General features: G+C 34.6%; 1 protein-coding gene across 4 annotated transcripts in view; it reads right to left on the reverse strand.

Annotated features, from left to right (window-relative positions):
- LOC106721038 (protein gustavus) overlaps positions 1–25787 on the reverse strand; it is a 93325-nt gene that overhangs the window by 46566 nt on the left and 20972 nt on the right. Inside the window, exon 1 of one of the 4 annotated variants that reach the window (XM_014515894.2) lies at positions 4812–5085. The exons of the other annotated variants lie outside the window; for them this stretch is intronic. Coding sequence (XP_014371380.2) covers positions 4812–4942 — 131 coding nt within the window. The 5' untranslated portion in view covers positions 4943–5085. Of the gene's footprint in view, positions 1–4811; positions 5086–25787 lie in introns of those variants that run through there. 4 annotated transcript variants of the gene reach the window in all.

Raw genomic sequence — 25787 nt, forward strand, 5'->3', positions numbered from 1 at the left:
GGGGCGCGTGTAAGCATCAAAACTTTACCGGCTAACGACTTTAAGCCGTGCAATATTAACTAAGGATAATGAGCCCGACTGGAGAGACGTTAATCCTGCGTATGGTTAAACTTGAGTTTCGTTGTAAAATACTTCGCGAACAACCTGCATAAATTATAACACATCGGCACAATGTTGAGCTGGCTGCGCGCTTAGGTAAATAGAAATTGAATGGAATGCGTCAAGATTCGTTATCGTAAGGTGTTGATGCTGAGTATCGGATGCGAAATAAAGACTTGTTCGTATTATTTGTACGTGTCATTTCACAATGCATTCGATTACATCGTTTTAACGGCTCTTTACAATCAATTTTTTACTATTCATCGTTAAAATATAAGGTAATATTTAGGTATTTGTTATGGAAGAATTAGACTTAGACGCCATACACTCAGTGAACTCTCTTATCGAAATGTCTGTATGAACGCGAGTGTCTCTTGATCCGTACAATTGTAATTGTAGACATCAATGTTGCAATTTCTGTCGTTGTCTATTCGTAACTTTAAGAGCTGAAATATTAATGCTGATTTATACAAGAAATTCATATATTACTAGTAAGTGTGTGTTAATTTATTGATGCATAAAAAATTCTACGAATATATTTAAGGTTAAATAGTATTCATTATCATAACTAAATTGTGTGATGTAATAAGCACTTACGTAGTAAAGTGCATATGAATGAACAGTGTCCATTGTCAAGCAATGACGGAATATTTAGTCATAATTACGTACCCATTACTAAAATGATTACCTAACGACAATTGTTTTCATATTAACAAATAGACAATTATCTTACATTACAATAGGTACTAAGAACACTTTACATAAACTAATTCCGCACTCAACCGTTTAACGGTGAATTGAACAGTCCCTTAGTGAGCCTTAGTAACTCTGGGTGTGGAAGGAGATTTGCTATTGAATATTCTACAGGCGTTTTTGTACGCAACCCTAAAAATTGATATCGTTGATCTCAACCTCCATCGAGTAATATATTCGCATCAAAAAATGCTATTTGTCACGAACGAACGCGATCATAGATAGTTCCAGCTCCCAAAGCAATAAGACCCTCGAAAATATGGAACGTCCATAATTTTTTCCTTTATTTCCATCGATAAAGAGGGAAGGGTAAGGGCACGGGTATACACGTAGTTCAAAAGCTCTCGGCCTCCGTGAACAGGGCCCGGATATTTGTTCCTTGTCAGGCGCGGTACGTGTTCTCATTACTAGATACAGCTCGCGTATTGTTTGCTAACACCTATGTGTGAGTGATGTGAAGACCTGAGGAAGTTTTCTTTCACATTCACCGCTTTTGTAATATAGAACGGAACTGTGTTCATTGTGACGTATTTCATCTTATTCAATAATAATCAAGAGGCGAATGAAATTAAAATAATCCTGACGACAAATTTAAAACTAGCCATAATCCTAATTAATTGTAAAAAAAAATATTTCCGCAATTTAACTAAACACAGCATGACTAATATTTCAAATAATTTTGATTGAACTGAAACCTTTTACCTAAGTCCAGAACATTTTTAACATTTTCAACACAAATGCAAATAGAAACAAACGCACAAATGAAAATAGTAGTTATTTTTAACTTTGAAAAAATGATTAAGAAAATAGACTTGTTTATCGTTGAAATTTGTTCGACAATCAGCACCATGGCTTCGGCATTCATACACAACTGCCGTGTTTTCATTTAACGGGTACTTAGCAATCCCTTAGCGCAGATTCTTTATACTAAATCTACACTTAGCTACCCTCAGTAAACAATTCTGCGGCAATTTATTATAACTTGCATAGATAATGTACAAAAGATTCGCCTCTTACAAAACCTTTAACACAACTGAAATAATACTAAATTTAATTTTCAAATTTCTTATCTTAAGGCCATTTGCAAAGAGGATTTTCCGTAACAGATTAACATAATTTAATGCCATCAAATTATATAAAACATTATGCATAAAGGGCTTAGATTGAAAGAATGAGGCATTCAATATGAATATTAAGATAACCCATTTAAGAAGTAACACCTACAAATTAATACCGTTTTTTTCGCATATTATCAAGTACTACTCACGTTATTTTTTGTATTTGAGCATGTCTGTCATCTGTGTCGGAAATCATCTCAATACTAGTATAAATTTTACGTCACATTTAGCCACTCACATATACTGTTTTAACCAACTAAATGAAATGTTTTATCAGAAGCATTGTAAGTGTACATTTCATGTTTAAACAAAAGTTGTGTAAAACCCTCCAATTGATATAGGCGTTTAAAAATACATCTTATATATCTTCTCTTATATTTTCCCCGATTCAGATAAAAATGTAACATGATAAATTAATTTGCCTACTGGATATTCCAAGATTTTTTTTGTATCAAACATTTACATGTTTATTACTTTTTATTATTATCTATAGTTAGTGTATTTTTAAAGTAATTTTGAATTATTTGGTTTATAATTAAACATATTTAATATTAATTTATTCCTCTCAAATAAGGTTACCGACAGGCAGGAGACCGGCGCGGCGGCAAAAATTAAGCCTAAATATTAAAGTTTATAAAACCTTCTTCGCCGACATAGTGATGATGACTTAGACATTATTTAGTTAAAACTTAGATTAAATATGCTAAAATCTCACAATGTTACGTTCGTCCGTGCTCTGAGTGCACTAACACACACCTTGTACGTAGTACGTACGTGTCTAAAAGCGTCTAGATAAGCAATACGACACTGGCATAGATATTCTCGCATGGCGTTACTGTTACTAAATAACCGTGTAGTACTCGATAATACCAAGGCTTTCCACTTTCGGCGAGCTCGCATAACAAGCGCCCAACGCTCTGTTCAAACTTGTATGTAAACACGTGAATTCAACGAATGCAGAAACACGGATTCTATTGGTATAATAAATAACGTATGACTATGTTTTATAGTAGGAAAACGCTTCTTAGAACATACGTTGCAATGAGCAAAAATACATGTCTTTATCAAGGACTTTAATTGAAGCATACTTCATAATAATGCTGGTAATTAATTAATCATTATATCTTTTCCATTTTTATGATTGTTGCCGTGGTTTTATTTAAATTCTAGAAGGCTCGAACAATGACATTCTATTTATAAAAAATGTACATACATATAAAACTATACATAAAAATTCTATAGCTCAAATGTGAATAAAAATAAAGCGTATTTATTACAGAAAACCTGTTAAGTATTGAATACGATTCTTTCGTTTATAATTCGCCTCACAAACGTGTATTTAAGGAAAACAAGAGGTAACTGCCAATGAAAACTGTTTGCGATTGCAAGGTCTCCAAAGTGAGCGGCGGAATTTGTCCAAATGTCAATAACACATCGGACTTTTACGAATAAAAAATTCCGATATATCTCCAATTAAAACATATTTTATAAACACAAGCAAGCTAATTATATAAAATATTGTAGTTTCGTTTTTATAATACTAAATAAGTAAACAAAGAAGTTAACACTTCGATTATGCATGTAAAATAAATAGACAAACACATTATAGACACAATACAACACATACTAAGTATAGGAAGACGCGCAAAAACTCTTATCATTGGTTTCTGTGATAATAATATCTGTATAAAACATATTGTTATCACTGTCATCATCTTTGAAAAAAAGAGAGTTAACAATATATTTTAAACGGGGATTTTGGTCTCAGAAACCCACGGTTAGATTGACAGACAAAGACCGTGTTTTACGGGTGGTCCGAATACCTGACTCGGAACGGATCGTCGTCTACCCTTCAACATAGATGTGAATTATTATTTATCACGTATCACTTTTAATACCCGAAGAAAATAATGTAAATGCCAAACATAGATTCGAATCCCACGGAACACGTTAGCTGTATAAATTGTATTCGAGTAATGAAGTGGGTCACACGATATATTTGCGTAGATAAGAGATAAAGGCAATATAGCGGCAGTCGCTCATTTCTGGTAGGGTTATGGCGTCTGCTGTTCGTCGTTAGTGTAATTTAAGATCGCGGAGGTCAAAGATAAGAGGTTGTCAGACGATCCAGTTCTCGTGTTAGATACGCTGTGCCAATTACGCACTAGAATGCATAATCAATACATTTTCTTTGAATTACCAAAGGAGCCTTCTGTAGAAAGTGAACAAAAACTCAATTCTATTAACTAGAATAGCTTAAGTTAAATTTTAGAGCGAGTGACAACGCGTCTATAAAAAGTTACCGAAACTGAAAAAAAAGTCGCCTCGAAATTTCTCTTAAAATAGAAGATATCCTTGGAAGTCATTTCAAATACGGTATTTAGCTATATAAAAAAAAAGCTTTTTCTAAAGGTAAACCTCAAAATAAGAGTTTCATTGTTAACAATTTCCAACAAAAATTATATTATAGTTTAAAAGCAAGAAATATTCTACAATATTATGTATTTATAAGTAGCATAATATTATACATACTAAGTATAATATCTGAGACATGCTACACAATTCACAAACAATACTGAATCACCAAGTAAAGGACATTAAGCCTACCATATACGTCTCTCAGGTCACACGATTTGCATTTGGCCTCCTGCGAGAGCCGTACTCCGCTATTAGCTAACATCGTTAACAATTAATAAGCCTATACATTATGCTTATGCTACAATTATATTGAAGGTTAAAATCCACAACTACGTGCAAGTTAATTAACGTTATCGTACCGTGAAAATCATTATAATAAATAAGGTGTTCTTGAAATAATCAAACGATAATAATTTGACGTACCTCCAGTGACGGAAAGCGTGGGGCGGCTTAGCAACGGTTCCATGACACGACACACATGTAACCAACAGACACAGGGTGGAACAGATGTGGAAGCGAAACAAAATAAGGCGATCACTATGCGAGTGTAACATATAAAGCGACCGCGGCGGTGTTTACAAAGCCACGTGCTCGCAACGACGCGCCGAAACCAACTGGGACGGACGATCTATTATAGCGGTGCGCGTGCACACGCCCGGCCCGCGGTCCATTTCCCCCACGCGACTTGCTCCGTTAGAATTTGTCCAACAAATAATGTGCTTCTCTCATTTCCTTCGAGTGCGCTGCACATCACAAATTATCACATCTGTACACAGGGTTAGCAGATGTTACATTCTTAAATCTTGGAGGCTTAAATATATCATGCTAGGTATAAATCCCAATTCAAGTTCATGTCTGACGATCTCAAATATTTGTAGATAGGTTTTTGTTTTATGCTATGGTTGATTTACGTCTTCAAATGCAGTTACAAAATAGAGTTCTGAAAATGATGAAATGTCCGAAGCAAAATTTAAAGAAATAGCAAAAACTAAATGAATGGTGTCATGTTTTTCGATGATTAATAAATCAATATTTATGTAGAAGATAGTTTAATAACCTATATTTTATCAGATAGAGGTTTTACGTGCGAATTGGTTGAAAAAACATCAGTTTATTTAAACTCAATACCGTACGCAATAGGTATATAATCAAAATTAAAATAAGTCAACTTAATTACTTTCAATTAAGGTAATTTATAAAGTTACGGCTAATATAAATGACGACTTAAAACATTATGGGATACGAATATACCATGCTATAAAAATATCGAAATCATCGATATATATTCTAATATTTGGCATGTATAATGTATATATATGTAAGATACACATATACATATTTACTATTTAATAAAAAAGGGAGCTATTTAATTTTGTGAAATGTTTATGTCAATAAAATAACACTAGTCGGAGTATCAAACTTAACTGAGATAGAACCAGCGGAAAGTGTTTAATTCACGATCCCGTCTTTTTTTTAATGTCTTTGTATATAATGTGGAGAACAAATTGGAAAATTACATGGAATCTGTAATAAACAACTAGCAGTTGACCAAGACTTCGTCCGCGACGATTTGAACAAAATCCAGTACTTACGTTTACAAACACGTTTTCATTAATCAATACATACATACATAGTATAAAACAAAGTCGCTTTCGCTGTATGTCCGTATGTATGCTTAGATCTTTAAAACTACGCAACGGATTTTGACGCGGTTTTTTTTAATAGATAGAGTGATTCTTAAGGAAGGTTTGTATGTATAATAAATGCATAATATAGTAGAGAAACACTGATAAATTTAAAGGTTTCTAATGTGAACGCTGTGAACGTTGTGTATAAGGACATTCTGTAGTAGGTATATTTTGCATTGCACCCGTGCGAAGCCGGGGCGGGTCGCTAGTCTAATATATATAAAAGAAAGTCGTGTTGGTTACACTATTTATAACTCGAGAACGGCTGAATCGATTTGACTGAAAATTGGTGGGCAGGTAGTTTAGAACCAGGAAATGGCCATAGGATAATTTTTACCCCGTTTTCTATTTTTTATTCCGCGCGGACGGAGTCGCGGGTAAAAGCTAGTTAATTATATTTTAATGAAGCGTCGATATTATAATTATCGTGATTATTGAAAATTATTTAAGCAAATTAACGGCACTGATTATTTACAAAAGATAGTATCAAAACATAATTATAAATTAAATTGAATTTTGTTAGTTACGAGTAAATGGTAATCAAAATAATAAATACGACATATTAATAAAACGTAGCACAAGTTACATTAAATGAAATCAGCTGACGTACTAGATTAAGTAACATATAACAATAGAAATATACAATGGCACAATCTCGACTTGCCAGGCGGTGCCTTAAAGATTAATAATGTCAGTACCGCGAACTAATGTTCCTTTTTTGATTAACTCATAGCTTATTTTTCTTGAGGAAACAGCGCTGGTTTATGATGGTAGGAGGGCACATGAGTAATCACCACCGGCGTGTGAGCTCTGCCCTCAGTATTAGTATAGTTATCACGCTCAGTGCGTCACCAATGTGACAAAGTAATTACTTTGTAAAGTCTAGATTTATTGCTTGACACATAAGGTCTTACCATAAAAAACTTACAGTGTTTTAAATAAATTTTAACTTAAACATACGTCAACCCTTTTATACCTTGACTCTAGTGCCTGGCGTCGATTTTTGACACATAATGGTTATTGAAACATTATTGTGCGTGAGCTTGCGAAATGCGATCTTTACCAATAAATAATGAAGTACATATACCGAAAGCATTTTGGTGATACATATTTATGGTGAAACATATAACTACGTATTCTACTAAACAGTGTCTAACAGTATTTTTTGGAATAATACAGATAATGTTAGTCCAGTTATTAAAAAAATAACGTTCTTCATTTCACATTTGTACTAGTTGTTCTTCGGTCGGGGCTATTGCAGCGTGACAGACATTACGTGTTTTTCTCTGCAATCGTGATGTGCGCCCGTTGGATGGCATCGCCGTTATTCAGCGGTACCACGGCAGGTGTCGCGCACGTCGTCGTATTCTCGAAATCGTATTTCCAATCTCCGCGCCTTCGAGTGCCACTTTCCCGTTACATGCATGGTGCCTGAATGTTTAGAGGTCGTAACGACTTGTTGCCTCGCTCCCGAACACGCTTCCATATTCGCATTCTACTCGCAGCTTATTTTACTTGTTAAAGTTTCCGTTGAATCGTTCAAAATCGAAAACTACATTTCCTAAAGTTTTAACATTTGAATTTGTTTATATGTTGTTTGAAACAATGCGATTGTTTGTGTTGCGTACAATACCTTTTCTTTTTGAACTAACATTTTATATAAGAATACTTTTACCTGAATGAATTTGTCAGAACAAGAATCATCCATAGCTATCGCATATGTTGGTTATGTATAACCAACATATACCTATATTACAATTGGTACATCGATAAAATCTAAGCTATATGTGTACTTCCTACACATATGTAATCCCGCTTACTGTACTCAAGAGAGAACATAACACATTCAGATTCAAGCTTAGATGTGACAACACAAGAATGCTTACTAACTATTTACTTATGTAAATATTGAAAACTTTTATAAAATATCTCAATTTTATTTTAGTCATTTAATTAACTATCAGTTTTAACTGCAAAAGTTTTATAGTTTCAAGGAAGGTATCTATCTATTAAACAAAGGAAAGAGAGAACTCAAAAAAATGCTCGGAAACACATTGAGCGAAGGCTTTCGTTAACCTCACATTTTGCCCTGTTTCCATTGACAAAACACATAGTTCTATCGTCTCTTTCCTTCCCTCGGATAAAAATGAGGTAACACCATTTCGACAGAAACACATGGTTCTCATAATTGTTTTTGTATTCGGACATATGACCTACAAAATATTTTTTTAACATAATTTAGAAGAAAACCTTGTAAGTCAGCCTCGGCGTTGGCCTATAGAATTTATATAAGTTTGAGAATGGGCATAATCAGTCGGCTCAAGTTCGCGTCATGACGCGGTAACCACTGGCCACCACCTACCGGTTCTCACCTTGAATATGAGCGAAACATTATTATCACAACTTTTTTGCCACGCTAATATGCGTTTAGCGTTATAAAATGTTGATAATAGTTATGTTGTTATTCATTTTAGCAAATGATAAGTATTGACGTAGCTTTAAATGCCGAAACTTGCAAAAACATAATGCAATTTCTCTCTTTCTGCTAGGAAAAATATATCAATATGTTTTTTGGGGTTTCAACAGCAGACATTCACTGTCATAAAATTAAAAAAACACGCTTACAACATTTTAAACGGACGATGGTAACTTTTAAATTATAACATTTGCCAAAACAAAATGTTACTACAATTACGTGGTGCAAAGTTTAATTTCTCGCACATCAGATTTGTGGGTAATGAAGCGGACATGTGGTAAATTATGTACTGTAGTTAGATAATTAGGTATATCGGCCATTGGGTATAAATACATTTCAAATTATTAAAAACGAAGAATTTTTTTACTGGCAAACTTATGTCCAAATCCTACTTCTTACTAATATTATAAATGCGAATGTTTAGATGTTTGTTACAGAGTATCTCCAGAACCTCGGCATGGATCTCAATGAAATTGATCACAGATGTAAAACATAATCTGCAAGAAAACATAGCCTACTTATTAACTTTTTTTTATACCCGCGCGGACGTGGTCGCCGGCGACAGATACTATATAATATAAATTTCATTTTTACAATCAAATTTTTATGCTGAAAATAATATCAACATTGATGACAAAAAAACTTACATAGAATCTGAAGTTCGTTTGACCAACATTTCATTAAGTGTGGTGACAACTGGCGCAGAAAATATACATGCAGTCAGTCACGGCTATAGAATGTCGCACTACTTACGGACTGCTGCATCGAGTTGTAACCCATTTTATATGAAAAGGGAATTGTGTTACCTGCAACAAAGACAAACATCGGATCAGTTGTTCGCGGACACGCACGCTTCTAATAACACAGCGACCCATATAAAGCGCTAAACAAAATGCCTCTATACCGCATTAATTACTGCGCAAACAACATGCAATTACACGGATACAAAACAAGTGCATGCATAGATATGCTGCTTAATCCATAGATATTACTTTTTTACTTGCTTTTTATCAAGTAAACAGGGGAATAAGGGAAATTAAGACAAAGTCTTATTTTGACTACAGTATCACTCTTCTACAATATTATAGGAACCAGAATTATATAATAGATACTCATCACCAAAAAGTAATGCCTAAAAATAAATGAAAAGGAATTGCAAAAAAAAAAAAAAATAAGGAAAATATCAGAAAGATTGATACAACAATCCATTTTAATTCAAAGACACTTTACTGAAAAGAGTAAATTTTAATATTACAGCAAGCTTTAAACGGCTTCTCGTAAATTAAAGTTTCATTTGACATCTAATTTTATCCTTTGGTGATTCAAGTGAAAATCTATGTTCGCTGTTCGGTCACGTCGTAATGGTATTTTATATGCAGGTATGGTACTTCGATTTCAATTATGCGCATCCGTAATATTCGTATTACCGAAGAGTATATATAATACTAACTAGTGAATACCGCTGCGCCCCCTACCGCCCGACGCCGATGCGCTTCGTTGGATTACAGCGAAATATTCAGTTTTGATATCCAAATATGTCGTTCCTGTGCTCATCTCGGTCGATGCGAACGAGCGTTGATACTTTAGAACTAATTTCTAGCAAAGAAGTGACAGATGTGATTTAAAAATTCTCTCGAAACACGTTCGGCGTTATTATTTTAGCAGTTTACTCGTGTGTACGAGTAAAATATATGAAACGTAAGAGAATATTGTCGCGACATGAGAATGCTCAATTTTTATATAGCATCAGTCAGTTTTACGTGACTCAAATGTCTGGGGAGCGTATTATTACGTCACGGGCAAGGCTGTCTCGACGGGCGGGCTTCATACAGAGAACACGGTCTAGATCGATGTATGGCAATGTAAAGAAATTGTATTTCTTTAAGAAAATTATTAATTTATTAATTACATTTATTTTTTCTGTAAAGAAATTGTATCTCGCTTACTTTTCTTCATTTTATTATCTGGCATCATTTTTGACGTTGACAGTTAAGAGAATTTTAATGTAAAATAGTAAAAACTTTAAAAAGAAGGTTAAGAAAAGTAAGCGGAATTAACTTTAATTGTCGTTTCTTCACTTTTTAGCAACACAATTGTGCTTTAATTCCGAATTACAATAAAATCGTCTTATAAAACGACAATTCTAGTAAAATTTTTGGAACATGGAAAAACTAAGATTCAAATTTGAAGTGTTGGCGTCATCCGACGTGAAAACAAACATGTTATGTATAACTTCAATTGAAACACCGGATGGACGTACTTATGAAGTTCCAGATGACCTTAAGGCCGTAAGTAAACACACTGCCATACTTTCCTCCGAAGTTTATAACAAAATCAAGAATTCATTAAAAAAAAGGCACCAAACACGATCAGTGTGGATCCCTTTAGATACAAATTTCAGGAAAATATACTTAGATGCAATAAAAATATACTTAGCAATATCGCCGCTGTGAGTAGTGCTATAAGGCATCCGGTCCTCTCCCGCTGAGCAAATTTTATAGTGAGAATTTTACTAAAACGAATACAAAATAAATATGTATAGGGAGCGTATTTATTTTACCGGCCGGTCCTCCGGCGTTTCGTGGAGATGAGGTTTGTTACAGTAAGGCTGTCCACGTGTTCGTCTACCTGCGACTTGTATCTAAATAAATTTGGGATTTACAATTATTGCTGTTCTTCTCTTAAGGTAGGGATAATGGTTTCCCGTTCGTAGAAACCAAATTTAATTTTTAACGAATGGTAACGCAAAATAATGATGTCGAATAAGCCATGATTAAGAATACAAGGAAAACCTCCCTGTTACGACTCGATTTGTTAAGGACTATATTTAATTTGTGAGGTTTTGTTAGATTTAGGCAATTACAAAGATTAAAATAATATTAGGTAATGATAGTTTTCATTTCGATCTCGTGGAAAATAGTATAATTATACTGCTATTTAACAACCGCAGCATTCTTAGAGATGTTTAAGACAAGGTAAGTAGGTAAACTGTACAAGCACTATAAACCCACAAAAAGAATTTCTTCCGTATGCTTATAAACATCTTTAATTTATTATAATATCTAACCTTTGTTTGCTATCTTAAAGCTATCAAGACTTTTAATCCAACGAACTTTATCCTTATATTACGTTTCGTATTATACAATATTATTAAAATTGCTCGCATCGCATATTCTTTACAATCAAAGTCATTACTATAAAGTAAGCGATTCAATAATAATTGAATAATAATTTAAATCAAACAAGTTTTGTCAGAAGGAGGTCAAGTTTGCGAGGTTTTAACGACATCGAACGTTTTCGAGATCGTCCCAGCCGTCCAATTAGCCGCAGTCACAAAATCGAGTGTCGCGACCGATTGGGGCGGACTGTGCACAAGTATCTATAATCCGTGGTGTATTTGAAAATCGCATATAGAAGGGATTCGTGTCCTGAATTAACAATCAGTTGCCAGACCTAAAGACCTTGTGGCCTGGTCGTTTCGAATGGATGACACGATAAGATGACGAGGCCAAGGTTACCAAACTAGTATTTTTACGTGTTACACGTAATCTTTATCTAATAGAAAGAAAATAACGTAATTTGATTTCGATTCTTGATGTTAAAGAAGATTTAATGAAGAAAACATCACACAAGTCCAAATACAGTAGAGATATTTCTAAAGTAAATATTTCCACCTTTATATTCATAATCTATATTTATTGACTAGACTCAAATTTTATTGGGGACTACGGCAAATGGATTATACAAAGTGTATAAGTACATAGTTCTATCATAACAAGCTATTCACGTAATTCAATACCATTAAATAGTCCTAATAAAATACCAACGAATTATGTATAAGAGAATTCTATTGATCACCATATTCGATGACGTATTATGTTTAGTTAAAGTTGGACTTGTGTGGTCAGAGGATAAGTACGTGACAGTATAAACATCTATTATCGGCTTGCACACAAACACACTTTATTGCCGATAGCTCCATATCATGATCAGTACATCAATTAAATGCGACGATTTTGTCGCTCGATTGCCAATACGATATTTCACCATGTAAAATAAAACGCAACACAAGTAATAGGTCATCAGTGTTCCGCCTCTGACAATATTGGATCCGCCCAAAAAACTGCGGCCGGTTTTCTGTTTACATACATCGGATCAAAATCAAAGTTTTACAAACATTTTATAACAAAAACTATGTGTTTTTTTCCGGTTGTATTAGGTTTAACTGTTTGTTTCCAATTCGTTTTTTGTGAAAACAATGACAATTTATATTGATTAACTTTTGCTGACACACTCAGAAACATAAAATAGCAGAGTTAGTATGAGACGAGATATAGTTTAAGAATTATTAATCGACTCTAGACGTAGTAGTTAGTAGTTTACCTTACCTTATTTAATCACATTCGCAAAATCGCTAACTAAAGTCACACGTCAATGAATTCTGTCTTAATCCAATTCCCAAATGTATCTAGGGAGCGGATATATAAAATACGGTTAAAATTGGATAACATTCGAGCTTACTGCATAAATATTAGTTAGATCGGTACGAAGGACCCAGACAGAATATCTACACAGTTTAACTATGTCGTTATAAAACACAGAGAGGCTATAAACTGCGGAATTGTCTGTAATATCACTAATATATTTGTGTTTCGTCTTAAAGTTAGAGCATTTCTTAAATTTTATTATTGATATTAACATTTAATATCTATTAAGTCAAGAAGATAATTAAAACATTAAAATTTATAAAGGTTACCTTATGCGAATGATTAAAATATGATTATTCTTGAAGTTCAAACGTCTTTCACTTTTGAATATGCCTAACCTCGAACAATTAATTTGATGATGTAATCGAACACGAAATCATAAAGGTATCGTTTTTGATCACTACAAAATATTAACCCTGTACAGTTAATGAAGAATTAAAGTTTATGGTAAATAATCCTCTTGCGAGGTGCTAAAAATAAATTGAATTTTAAGTAATGAAAGGGTTACTTTAATTGTGTTTAATTTCGATATCTTTTTCACAAGGACGGCTGTAGGCACTGCAGTTTATTCGAGGGTCTGGGGAGCCGCCGAATTCATGAAGATATTTCGGCAAATTGAACCTTTCAGTTTTAAAAGGGTGAGAGGTTTGATCTTTGACTTAAATTAAAGAATGTTTAATTAAATACAGGCTACAATTAACACGGCTATGCTGTTAGGATTAATAGGGAATATGGCGAAGTACTTTAAGCGTTTGAGTTTTATATTAAATCTTGGCAAACTTGAAAAAGACATATTAGGACTGATTTTAATGGAATTAACATGCACGCAACAATTTTTTTGACAATTTTCTTTTTATATTTGAAGCGTAACACAAAAGTTTACTTTAAATCGTTATAAATTGAAATAAAACGACTGCGGTTTTTTTAACGGTTAACAAAAAAAAACTCGTTATTTCGACGTGCCCGCGACTCTGTACCCTCTTGTGTATTTTTACGTGCTTGCGGTTTATTTGCCGTAAAATTAACATAAAAGTGGCTGGACCTTTGTCAAGATTGCAAACCATGTAGCTAAAAAAACAAAATGATTAAAAAACTGCTTAAAATTACGTTAATTGCTATGGCCGGGTACAGTTTATGTCAATGGCAATAAGTATCACTGTAATTGCGACCACATGATCGTTTTATGACTGATTCCAATCTTTATTTTTATGTCATAAATTAAATGCAAATCAAGATACTACACAAATTCACAAATAAAGCAATTTTTTGTCTCATTTTAGCTTATGTCCAAGTAACCGTGGGTTTCTGAGACCAAAATCTCTGTATAAAATATATCGTCATCCCAGTCTTTATCATTGACAAAAAAGAGATAACATGTTTTAAACAGAGATTTTCATCTCAGAAACCGATGGTAAATGATCCAAGTTGTCGATCGCCCAATCAGTTTCCTGGTTAACAAATTGTCAGGTACTTATATCAGACAGATATAATCACAGACCTTGACAATTAATGTCAACCATGTTAAATGTATGTAGTTATTATTCTATAGTAATAACATGGAAATACCCATATTCTGTAATCTTACTAATATTATAATTATAAATGTGAATGTCTGTATGGACGGGTGTTTGTTTGTTTGAAGGTATTTCTAGAACGGTTCAACGGATTTTGATAATCTGGCATTAATATAGATCATAGTCTGGAGCTTATGTTTTATTTTTTTAAACTCGGACGACAGCTAGTGATTTATAAAAGTTTGATCATGTGTCCTAAAAAATATAATTTGCAAATATATACTTTTACGTAAAAACAAATCTGTGACAAGTATCAACTCATAGTCACCGAAGGTCGTTGATTATTCGAATTGTCGGTTTTATTATCTTTAATAGCTTTAATAATTATAAACTTAAAACACAAGACGTTTCAAATATAAATAACGCGAATCCTTAACAACTTTGTTTCATAATTTTAAACTTCTGTTAGAAATACAACGTACAGTTTATGTTTAAACTTTGTTAAACCTTAGTTACAAAAATTGATTAAACTTGAGAACGAAAAATTTACTTGGCGGAGAAACGTCTTTTGTCAAGATAAGCCGAAACATTCCCAAACGGTATCTAGCGGTAGCCTGGTAATAAATACATTTAAGGAAATAGAAATAAAATGTCTTTGTTAATATTTTACAAAAACATTGTTTGTGTACGTCCTGCAACTTTTTAATGAGAATTTCGTCATTTTGACAAAATCGTATCAATTTCGTATGATCAAAAATTATCATTGTTAACGTGTAAAGTCAGTTTCCAACGGACTTGGTACAGTGGGTTTACTTAGGCAAGAACAAATATACACATAATAAAGACATGTAGCAGCAACGCCGAAACAAATTAAGCGAATCACAAGACGAATGTCTAGTTAGGAGCGAGTCCATCAGTCGTCGGCGGCCAGCGCAGTCCGTGCGCCTCGCCGAGAGCGTAAAGATTCAGCGCCTGTGATTAATCACACGGGGGAACGAAGATAAGAGAGGCGGGGGCGCTACACACAGCTGATCGCACCTACATTTAATGCTCAGGGTATTTCGCTACGCAGGCTAACACTAAAATTTCGAGCTTTCATTCCAATGCCAAGATGACGAGCGTACGTCTCGGCACCAAGCCCCGATAATCAAGAGCCTCGTTATTAACACAAGATCTCAGCTGTCGATGACACTTTGATGGCACTAAGTGTTCACTTCAGTTCTTGCGGCGTGCCACCGAAACGCTTCAACAGCCATCTGTGTACACTCCGACGGAGAGTGCGCGCGCACTGCGATCGATATTCTCGGCTGCGTTGGCTACCAACACGCGAACCCTACTCCGAATTCGTGTGCCCATTTCTCTAATACAATAAATTATAATGTAACAAAAACCTAAGCGGAAATAAATAAAAATCAATTGAAAGACCGAATCGGTTTCGGTTCGCGAACAAATAGTGACGTAAAACAGGGATACGTTCGGCCGACGCAACTTACTCCCAACTACGGAGTAAAAGTTGTAAGTAGTTAGTAGGGGTTACGGTGCTTCGCGCTTTGGTGCAGTATGAGAAGTGAAGGCACTTACAACGTAGTTATATCGCCGTTCGAATCGATAGCCCTACTTAGTGCGAGCTAGTTGGCTGCGGCGCAACACCGAGACCGTTTATGCTGTGTCCTCGTCTATACTTTTAATAACTTTGCGTGCTAAACTTCGCCGCTTATCGCAGCGACTTTATATTTCAGTGATAGTCACGCATGCCTTCCAATGGGTTTACATAGTCGATAAAGAAAAACTTACTGCATATTTTATCTGTAGAAACTATCATAATAGTAAGATCGACTTCATACTTCAATCGAATATTTGCTATTTTCGAGCGAATTCGTAGGCAAATTTACGTACAGTTCGCCCCTTTCAAGTATTTACTAAAACTTTTTTGAAGCACTCTGTCAAGATAGAAATAAATCACCAAACTTTTTCTTATAACTTTAATATTTAACTTAACTTTAATATTTCTTACAACTTAATTTAACGGGCGTCTGTAATAGATACTTTTTAGTAAGTAAACTTATTAAATTTATACTTTATCCAAACAGTCTAAAGTAAAAACAATTAATAAAGAATTGTGGGTGGGCACGGTATGTGATAGGTTACTGCGAATCGACCTTGCAGATTTTTCTATCTCGAGTGACGGTAACAGCGCTTTTACGATCAAAATTCAAACGTTATTAGATATTGGTCTCGTGCAGATTCCGGTTGTAAACCTTATTAACATCTTTTCCGATTAAAATATGACTATTTATTTTATAAAAGATAACATATATTGCGACAACTTTATGTTAAAGTACTCTTTAAACACTCTCATTAAAATTTTAAAATAATACGATTAAATTGCATATAATATGAAACGCTTACGCCACCTCAAATGATCTGAGCAATTCGAAATATGGCTGCTGTTCGCATTTTTAAACAAACTTTTGTATTGAACGAGTTATTTTATTCCATTAAATGTTTATCTTTGTATCGCTTCAGTGAAACAGAATATTATTTTAACAATGCAAAATTTTAAAGAATTTATTGAGCGCGAAGAGAGGTTTTAAGCGGTTAAGAAGAGAGTTTTTTTTTAATAAATCGGTACAACTAGCGTTTTAAGGGAGACAATAAAAAAAATTCCCATAAAGTCTCAGCGATAAATTTTCAAGAATCTGTTTCTGTTAAAAATACTTACAATTCATATTGGTCCAAAAAAAAGTACAGTGCATGAGAAATGCCTGCTAAATGTGACATTCAAAGTACTGCTAAATAAAGTTTCATACTTATAAAATACAACAAAGGAGTTCTTGATTACTTTGAACTCCTAACTTTGAACTTGTTCATAAAAAAAGAGTTTCCTGTAGCATTTGTTGCATACATTACTGCCGTACAAAAGTTTGCGTCCAAGATAAATTGTTACTGGAACTATTCTCAAACGTCTAGGATGCTAATGAAGCAGGAATCAATGGGAGGTGTATTAAGTAAAGTGAAAACTGTTGTTCTAGGATGAAAAAGCCGGGTTGTCAATAAATGAGGGTAGGGTATTGTGTCGACTGCGAGTGTGCATTGGGCTGCCGACGTCGCGGCGCTCGCAGGCAACAATAGCGAAGTGCTCGCGAGCGTCATAATGACACGGGTGGGCGTCGCGGGTTCATTGAACGCCATTGTGAATCTCCAGGTAGACTGTGCATTATACCCTAAGCTTACCTTGTTCTTTGCTCCATGCTTTGCTAGCGTTTTGTGTGACGCATAAAGGTCTTCAATTTTGAAATAGGTGTGGCAAAAATCAATATACGTATAACAAATTATTACTTGATTTAAAGAGTAGAAAATAACAAACATAGTTCAGATATTTTCATGAGTTGGGAGACCGTATGTGACAAATAATAATTTGTATGAATCACAAAAAAGGTCTGAGTAGAAATATTCTTAGTTGGGGAGCACGATGTCGTGTTTCCGACACACACGTGTTATCGCAGTTAAATATAACTGCTAGTTCAACGCACGAGGGGCGAGCGGCACGGCTAACCTACAACGAGCGTGCCTCACAACTTTGTACACAGTTTCATTTTCCACATAATCGTTCTAGCAAATAAACTACCAAATAGCAGTACGCATTCAGTGCGTACGCAGCTTGACTTATGACGACAATAATAAGGCCGTTAGTATGTAACTCCGCTTCCCGGTCTTATGTAAGATAACAAGTCAACCATCCTGGTTGTTAATAAATCTTATATCTCTGAATAGATATATTTAGTAGTAAAATGTCCACAAGACCTGAATCGTCATTAACATGGTTTTTGGAAGATACACAAAAAGTGGAATCACTTTTATGGGTTATACACAATCTCAAAGGAAAGCAATAAAGGATTTGGACATTGCCTTATGAAGTTCATTAGCAACAAAAATTGTTCGTGCATCGTGTGTAACAAATTGGCAATTGGTATCGCTTCGGTCCGAGCTTAAGTGAAGTATACTTACTTTTTAAATAAAGATAGGCACCGATGAAAATGGCGGCCTCACTTCGATCCATGCATGTTAATCGAACGAAGCCACTCATATCAAATATCCGCACGTGACATGAGAAATGCTGGAAGGTGTATGAAGTATCATTATTGATAAAGGTCGCATTAGAGAAACTCAAGAAGTGGGCAACTGTATTACAATCCATTGTTTATTTGCCGCAAACAGGCAAGTTCCTTTCTAAAAGCTCCGTTTTTCTAAATTCCGAATTACTGTCTGTAGATGCAACAAAATACTCGCTTATTTAACAGAAGAACGAATAAACAACGGAGCCACTAATGAAGGCACGGCAGTCGCCACGTTGAAAAATTAAACTTCCATTTATTAAACATCTCGTCGCGTAAAAATCTTTGTCCCTCTAGAATATTTTTATCAGTTGCCCAAAGGGATTCGATTACGTTAATCCTACCGAAAAAGTATCAAGTTTAACAAGGTATTTGTTGAACATTCGAGGGAAACTTTTGGTGCGGATTTCGAATTCACGATACGTCAACTTTTATTTATTCTGCGTGTCTAGCGAAGTTACAATACTGAACGGGGAACTTTTGATGTCTGACGACGAAGATCGTCGGATACATCAATGTTGTTGAACGTTTTAGTAGAAAACGTTCGTTTACTAAATGCTAGTAGTTGAGTAGCGCGTTCATGGCCAGACGTCAACTTGAAAGTTTTCTATGTCACGCAACCGCTTCTGATAACGTGCAGGTCAAAGCTTTAACTACATTAAGTAATTTCTCAATTACTTTTCCATTTATAAAAATTTACATTCAACATCGTACACAACCCTAACAAGTTGTACAAAGCTATAAACAATTCAAATTATGTTTACCTTCTAAATAGCGGTAGCCAGCGACTTAATCAATGCAATTAAATTAAGAAAAAGAAGTACGCTTCAACATTCCCGCACACATCAGCTACAGTTCCGTCAAAATCGGCCCAGCCGTCCCAGAGATTATCCGGAACAAATGCGGCTTGCGGACACATAGGCAGACAAGAATTTTAAAAATTCGTTTTTCGTTATATAGGTCAAACAAATGCATCACGTACATGAAATATGAATGTTTTATTTCAATATTACATACAGACACACCAATTTTACTATACATACGTATAGAAGACATAGATTGTCATTATTTATACAGTTTGATAATAAGCCAATTGTAATCGAATGACCAACTTAAAGTGAAAACGATATTTGAGCTTTGTAACAATAACGATTTTGTACATACATTTTCGGTTTGAACACATTTAATCAATCTTCCATCATGTTTTCGTATTTGATATTAAAGACAAGCAAAGTAATAAGTAACGTGGTTTAAAATTCATTTAACGGAATCCTCGCCATTAGTATTCTGAAAATTAATATTATTTACGGTGTAGGCGTTGCCGGAGAGCATGGAATAGGTTCTTAGAAGCTTTACATATTTCCGACGAGATTTGGGAGCTAAAGGTCGTAAGCGTAATCGTGTACGGCGAAGCGTGAACTTCTTACGATCTTTAACAGCGTATCCTTAATTCGCGGTTTATAACGTTTGTTTAATGACGCCAAAATCTGAATACGTGGTGCTAAGGACATACTTAAAATAATTCCATCTTATCTTGTCCAAAGCGATTACGTTAAAATTATAGGACCTACATAATTGTTGCTAAAACAACTGAAGTTCACAAATTTTTAATTTGTTTTTAATTCGAAATTATAAATTAAACATTCGATCTACATATTCTTTTAAACCTGTTGACTTTTTTAAGCATTAAAAATGTCCGTGTATAGAAAATATTTTTACAAATAGTTAGATATTTATTTAATCCGATATGCGTCTTAATATGAGTTAGAAAATAAGTTTTTTTGGCATTTAAGAAAAATTAGAAGTTGACTCAGAAATGTTAATCATCACAATATGATTTTAACTTACATCATAAAATATAACAGTAGTTTGGTTATCTCATTTACGAACGAATTTTTCTTGTAGTGCCACCAGCGCAACCTATCTACGTTTGGCAATAAATACGCGATCCATAAAGATACTCGTGATATTAACGTATATAATTAATTTATGAACTACTGCGGATAGTTTTTTGGTGTGCATTTAACGAAACAGAGACAAAGAGGTTCGGTGTGACCTTGCGGCGGCGTGTGCTGGTGGGACTGACGATCGCGGAAGCAGCTAACGAACTACCGCCTACGAGCTTCACGAATCCGATACGTAAATGATGTGGTCTTAGTATAAAGCCTTGTTACGATCAACTTTTTTACCACAGTTTCTCGTTCGATTTATGTTTTTACTTATATATTTGATGGAATGTCGATGTGCGGAAACAAAAACAGGCAATAATTTTCACTACTGTGATTTTGTTACATAAAAATCTCAATTTGCGATCTGATTTTTTAAATTAACAAATGGCAACGGATCAACAACTTCTAAATAGGTACCGTGGGATATTTTTAGATAAAGTATTGTGAATTATATTTTTAAATAAAAGACATTCTACTGATGAGATTGCAGTAGTTATGTTTTACATAACTATACAACATGTTAACTATGCCTCGGTGAGTTAAGATAAAGTGACTTTTTCTTAGTAATTGGGTCCAGTTGCGAGAGCCGGCATGCAGTAAAACTTTGTTAGTTCAAGAGAAAGCTGCCGCTCATTCTTTTGTTTACTTATTGCCTCTGACGATTTTTACGATACCCTCGGGAGGGGTATGATGGAAGATCTTATTACATGTCCAACATCGCGCTTGTAACACCCTCTATTTTGATGCAAACAACAATCTTTTTTCTTTTATCCGTAAGGGAAGTTATACGTACATGAATTCCGGGCCGTATCATAGACACAATCGTTTAGAGTACAAATTAGAAGGAAATGCCGACGTATAGTTAGATCAACAATTTTTAAATCTTTATAACGGTCAAGTAGCCCGACTTTAACCAGTGTCATAAATGATTTGAAATGTTAAGTCATTTTACAGTGCTATTCAAATCACCACATTTTTAAAATCACTATTACAGAAATTGCCATTATGCTCGCTTTAGTTGACAACATATTTGGTATAAATTTACCCTCGATGTATGTCAATGTATTTATTCTACGAGAAACTTGTTATTGATCCTCTAGTCTAGTTTCCATGTATACAGTTACGGATTGCATCCCGGTATGTGTAACAACTAACAAATAGCCAGTAATAGGTCCGCAGCATCAATTAAACAATTAGCGAGAGATCGCTGAAGTTCGTCAACTCGCCTAAACAATTCAGTTAATAATTAACGAACGTATGCTGACGTCCTAATTGAGGGAATCTACCGCAACCTGTACATGAGCGCGGATCCCTCTAAAACTTTTGTGGTTTCATTAAAAAATAATGGAATCACTTTGATTTATATCGAAAATTAAACATTTAAATATTAATGAGCAAGCAAATCCACATTTGCTATATATTTGTTTAGACTATAAATTACGCGATTTTTTTTTTAATTATTTTAGCAATACCGTTTTATACTTTATATGAAAAGGTGATGTGATCAAAAAGGGTATGAGTAATTTACCACACGGATGATAAAACATAAAGCGTTAACAATAGTATGATTTACAAATATTGGTCAAGCGCTGGTTTCTTCATTATAAATGAAAAGGCATTGTTATAGTATTATCACTATAATACAGGCATAGTCTGAACTGAAGGCTAGGTTTATGATTTTGTTTTTCGTGTTATCCTGCACATTTTTTTATACTCATATACTCGGCGCCTTGTATGTGGATCAATTCTACTTAGGTTATTGGATACCGACATGGAATAGCAGTTGTACAATCTCAGTGTTGTTCAATCGCATCACGTACATTCCAGCGCTATAAAATTAAACACAAACACAACTTGCAAAACATAAAGGATTTTAACGTTTGTAAAATCACACTTTGTTTCTTAAACTTGATAGCAATGTGAAAAGTATTAGTTAAATATTCGTCGAGCATTTGCAACAACCTTAAACTTGGCGAGCGCGATTAAATCCACTTTTATCGCGACCTCATCCGTTTCACGGTACGTGTTTTACAATGTTTTACTAACTTTTAGAGAATTACATTTTAGTGCGTCGGATTTAGAGAATTTCCCGACCCGCGTCAAGAGTAATTGCTTTACCCAAATTATGGACCAGTTCACTAAAACAACGACACGCCACAATATTAACCAGGGTCTAACTAGTTTAATCATATTATTTTTATATGTTGGCCCATACGTGCACAAGTGATTCTAACGTAATATTTAATGCTATAAAACTATTTTGTTACACATTGTTGTATAAAATTAAATACATATTTTGACGAGTAAAACTGTACTGTATGCTAGCCATCTTCCACATCATTTTGTAGTTATTTAGTGAACGAATGAAAAATTAGTGCTTTGAGAACAACATACTTATTTAAATGGTGTTTCAGTTTATTGCAATACGAGCATTATAAGTCTTAGTTAAAGGAATTAATCTGAAGTTTTGCATATACTAGTTCTTTCTAGGCTCATGAAATATTAAATCAAGATAGCATCACGTAACTGCATATTTCTAGACGAGATCAAAGATTTGTATGCAACTGAGGTTCGTTGTGGTATGTCCACGCTGTGTTACAGTAAAAATAATTGCTGTGGTTACATATTATGTATATATAAGATGGCATACGTTATAAACGATTATATCAGTATTGTATATACAATACCATTGTGATTTGAAATACGCGTTGAGTCACCTTATTCAAGTTATGACTGACTCCCAATTGGTAATCGTTTCTTAGAATATATCAATAGTCGACAGAGTATAATAAAATAGGTTTAGTACATTATTTTATTTACTATAGTGAAAAGACATAAATTAATATGCTATTAAGTAACCATAATAATATTACAAGAAACAAAGAGATTCCTGATTTTAATACGATATTATTTTACATGAACATAACATCATCTGAAAAGTCACGACTGTAAGTTTATAACAAGAAGATAAAATTCTCGTGTCACAGTTTTCGTTGCCATACTCCTCCGAAACGGCTTGACCGATTCAGTAGGTCTGAGAATCGGCCAACATCTATTTTTCATAACTCCCCCCCCCCATTTAGTTTTTTTTAAATGCGCGCGGAAGGAGTCGCGGGCGACAGCTAGTAACAAGATAAAAAAAGTTTTCCAGTTGAATTAAATCTTAATTTAATTAAGCGAATTCATAAGTTCGTAATATTTGTATTTTAAATATGCCATCGATCTTGCTTTTAGAAGTATTGCAAATTGTACTAGTAACATATTGCGAATCTAATAAATATCCCATTAGCTAGTGAATAAACATAGAGGAAATTGAACAGCTCCTGATCCTAACCGAGGTGCGCGGGTAAAACGATAGCAGTCGCCTTTTTAATTCCCCGGCCGGCCTTATTTACATTGAGCGTAATTTCCTTAGCCTTTGAAATAAGGTATCGGAAAATGTATGGAGAAAGTTGCACAAACTATGTTTGCCCGCTGTCAATTTAATACGTGTACAAATAATTTCAGACCGGATAGCCGACGACGGTTCGACGAACTGTAAATATGAACTGCATTTCTTGTGTCAACATCGCCCTCGTGTCTGTAATCAACCTATTTTACACGCTTCCCTATAAAACATTTATTTTAATGATTCACTAATATGTATTAGACGCTAGCTGTCGCCCGCGACTCCGTCCACGCGAAATTTAAAAAAAAAATGTCCGTTGTGCCGTTGAGGAGATACCTTAACAAACATCCATCCATCCAAACATTCGCATTTATAATATTAGTAAGATTTAACAGAATCACACTCAGTTTATAAGGGGACAAGTATTTGTTGCGATTCAACTCGGTACAAAGTAGAAATGTCGTGGTTTTATCACAATAGTTCGTTAACACAATTTTGTCACTTTACTACTTATTCGGATAATGGTTCTACATACGCAGAAGCGAGAATCTATCTCTGACTTTATTTACGAAAAAAAATGAAGAGAAAGTATTTCGATTATCTAGCTTCCTCGTTCAAAGCTATACTTAACTCCCTCTATTCAGCCTGCTAATCTCGAGTCTAGCTATTACATAAAGCTACCTGGCTAACGCTAGCCTAATCAATCTGCAGCGTGTAGCTAAAGTGACTATGCCTTTACAAAATGTGTATATGTTTCATTACGTATAATCAAATATCACACAACTAAACGACGAAGGAGGCTAAATAAATGGTTATGTTTAAAAGTAAAACGGTTATCGAATGACGATAACAAACATGTAAGTAATAACAGTATGTTACCTTATCTTATGACAATAGTCGTTCGTCATGTTAATGAGTTATTCTATTTATTTCCAACAAAGGTCGATAACTAAATAGCTTGTGAGACCAGTTTTTGATTGCAAATGTAATTATATCGAGCATTATGACGTTGACAAATATAATAGCAGAAAGATTATAACTATAAAGATATGATACTATTATTGCATTTCAGTAGCTGTATCAGAATAATCAATCAATGCGTATATCATGGTTTTTGCGTCATTTAAATATTACACAGGAATAAACTGGTGAAACGGGAATAACACGTGAAATGGCCGCATCGTACATTGCGGCCGGTTTTAACTGTGAATTACGGTCGATATGAAGTCGTAAGGTAGTGTACAGCGTGACGGTTGCCTGCATAAATTTGTCGGACGTTATCGGAAAGTATCGCGACCGACGAGCGTATAGTCCGTTGCACATCAAACGACGTGCTGGGAAAAATATAGGTCTTAATACCAGAGTATAAGGCGTAGGCATGTAACATGCGGCCGACCGTATATTAGAAGTGGGAGTGGGGTAAAGTGGTCGGACGTGGGCATTCAGAGGCGCTGCGGGCCGAGTGGCCCTACGGCACTCCACAGCACTCGCGGCATGTTTACACGCTAGCGTCCGTACACTGAACTCTGCGAGATAAAATGTTGCTGCTTCGAGGAAACGGAACGGACGTGTATCTTTTAGGCGCTTAATGGAAACGGTGGATGCATTCAGAAAATTCAGAGACTGTTGCTAAAAGCTTGAGCGCCAGATTGGAGTGTGTCTTTACTTCTTGACCGTTTGAAACATCCAAATTTATTTTGACCTACTAAATTCACACGAATTAAACATTAATTAAACAATTTCTTTAACTATAGATACTATAGGAAATATAGATATATTTTG

This window comes from Papilio machaon, chromosome 15 (genome assembly GCF_912999745.1).
Source record: "Papilio machaon chromosome 15, ilPapMach1.1, whole genome shotgun sequence".
NCBI classification, from domain to species: Eukaryota; Metazoa; Arthropoda; class Insecta; order Lepidoptera; family Papilionidae; genus Papilio; species Papilio machaon.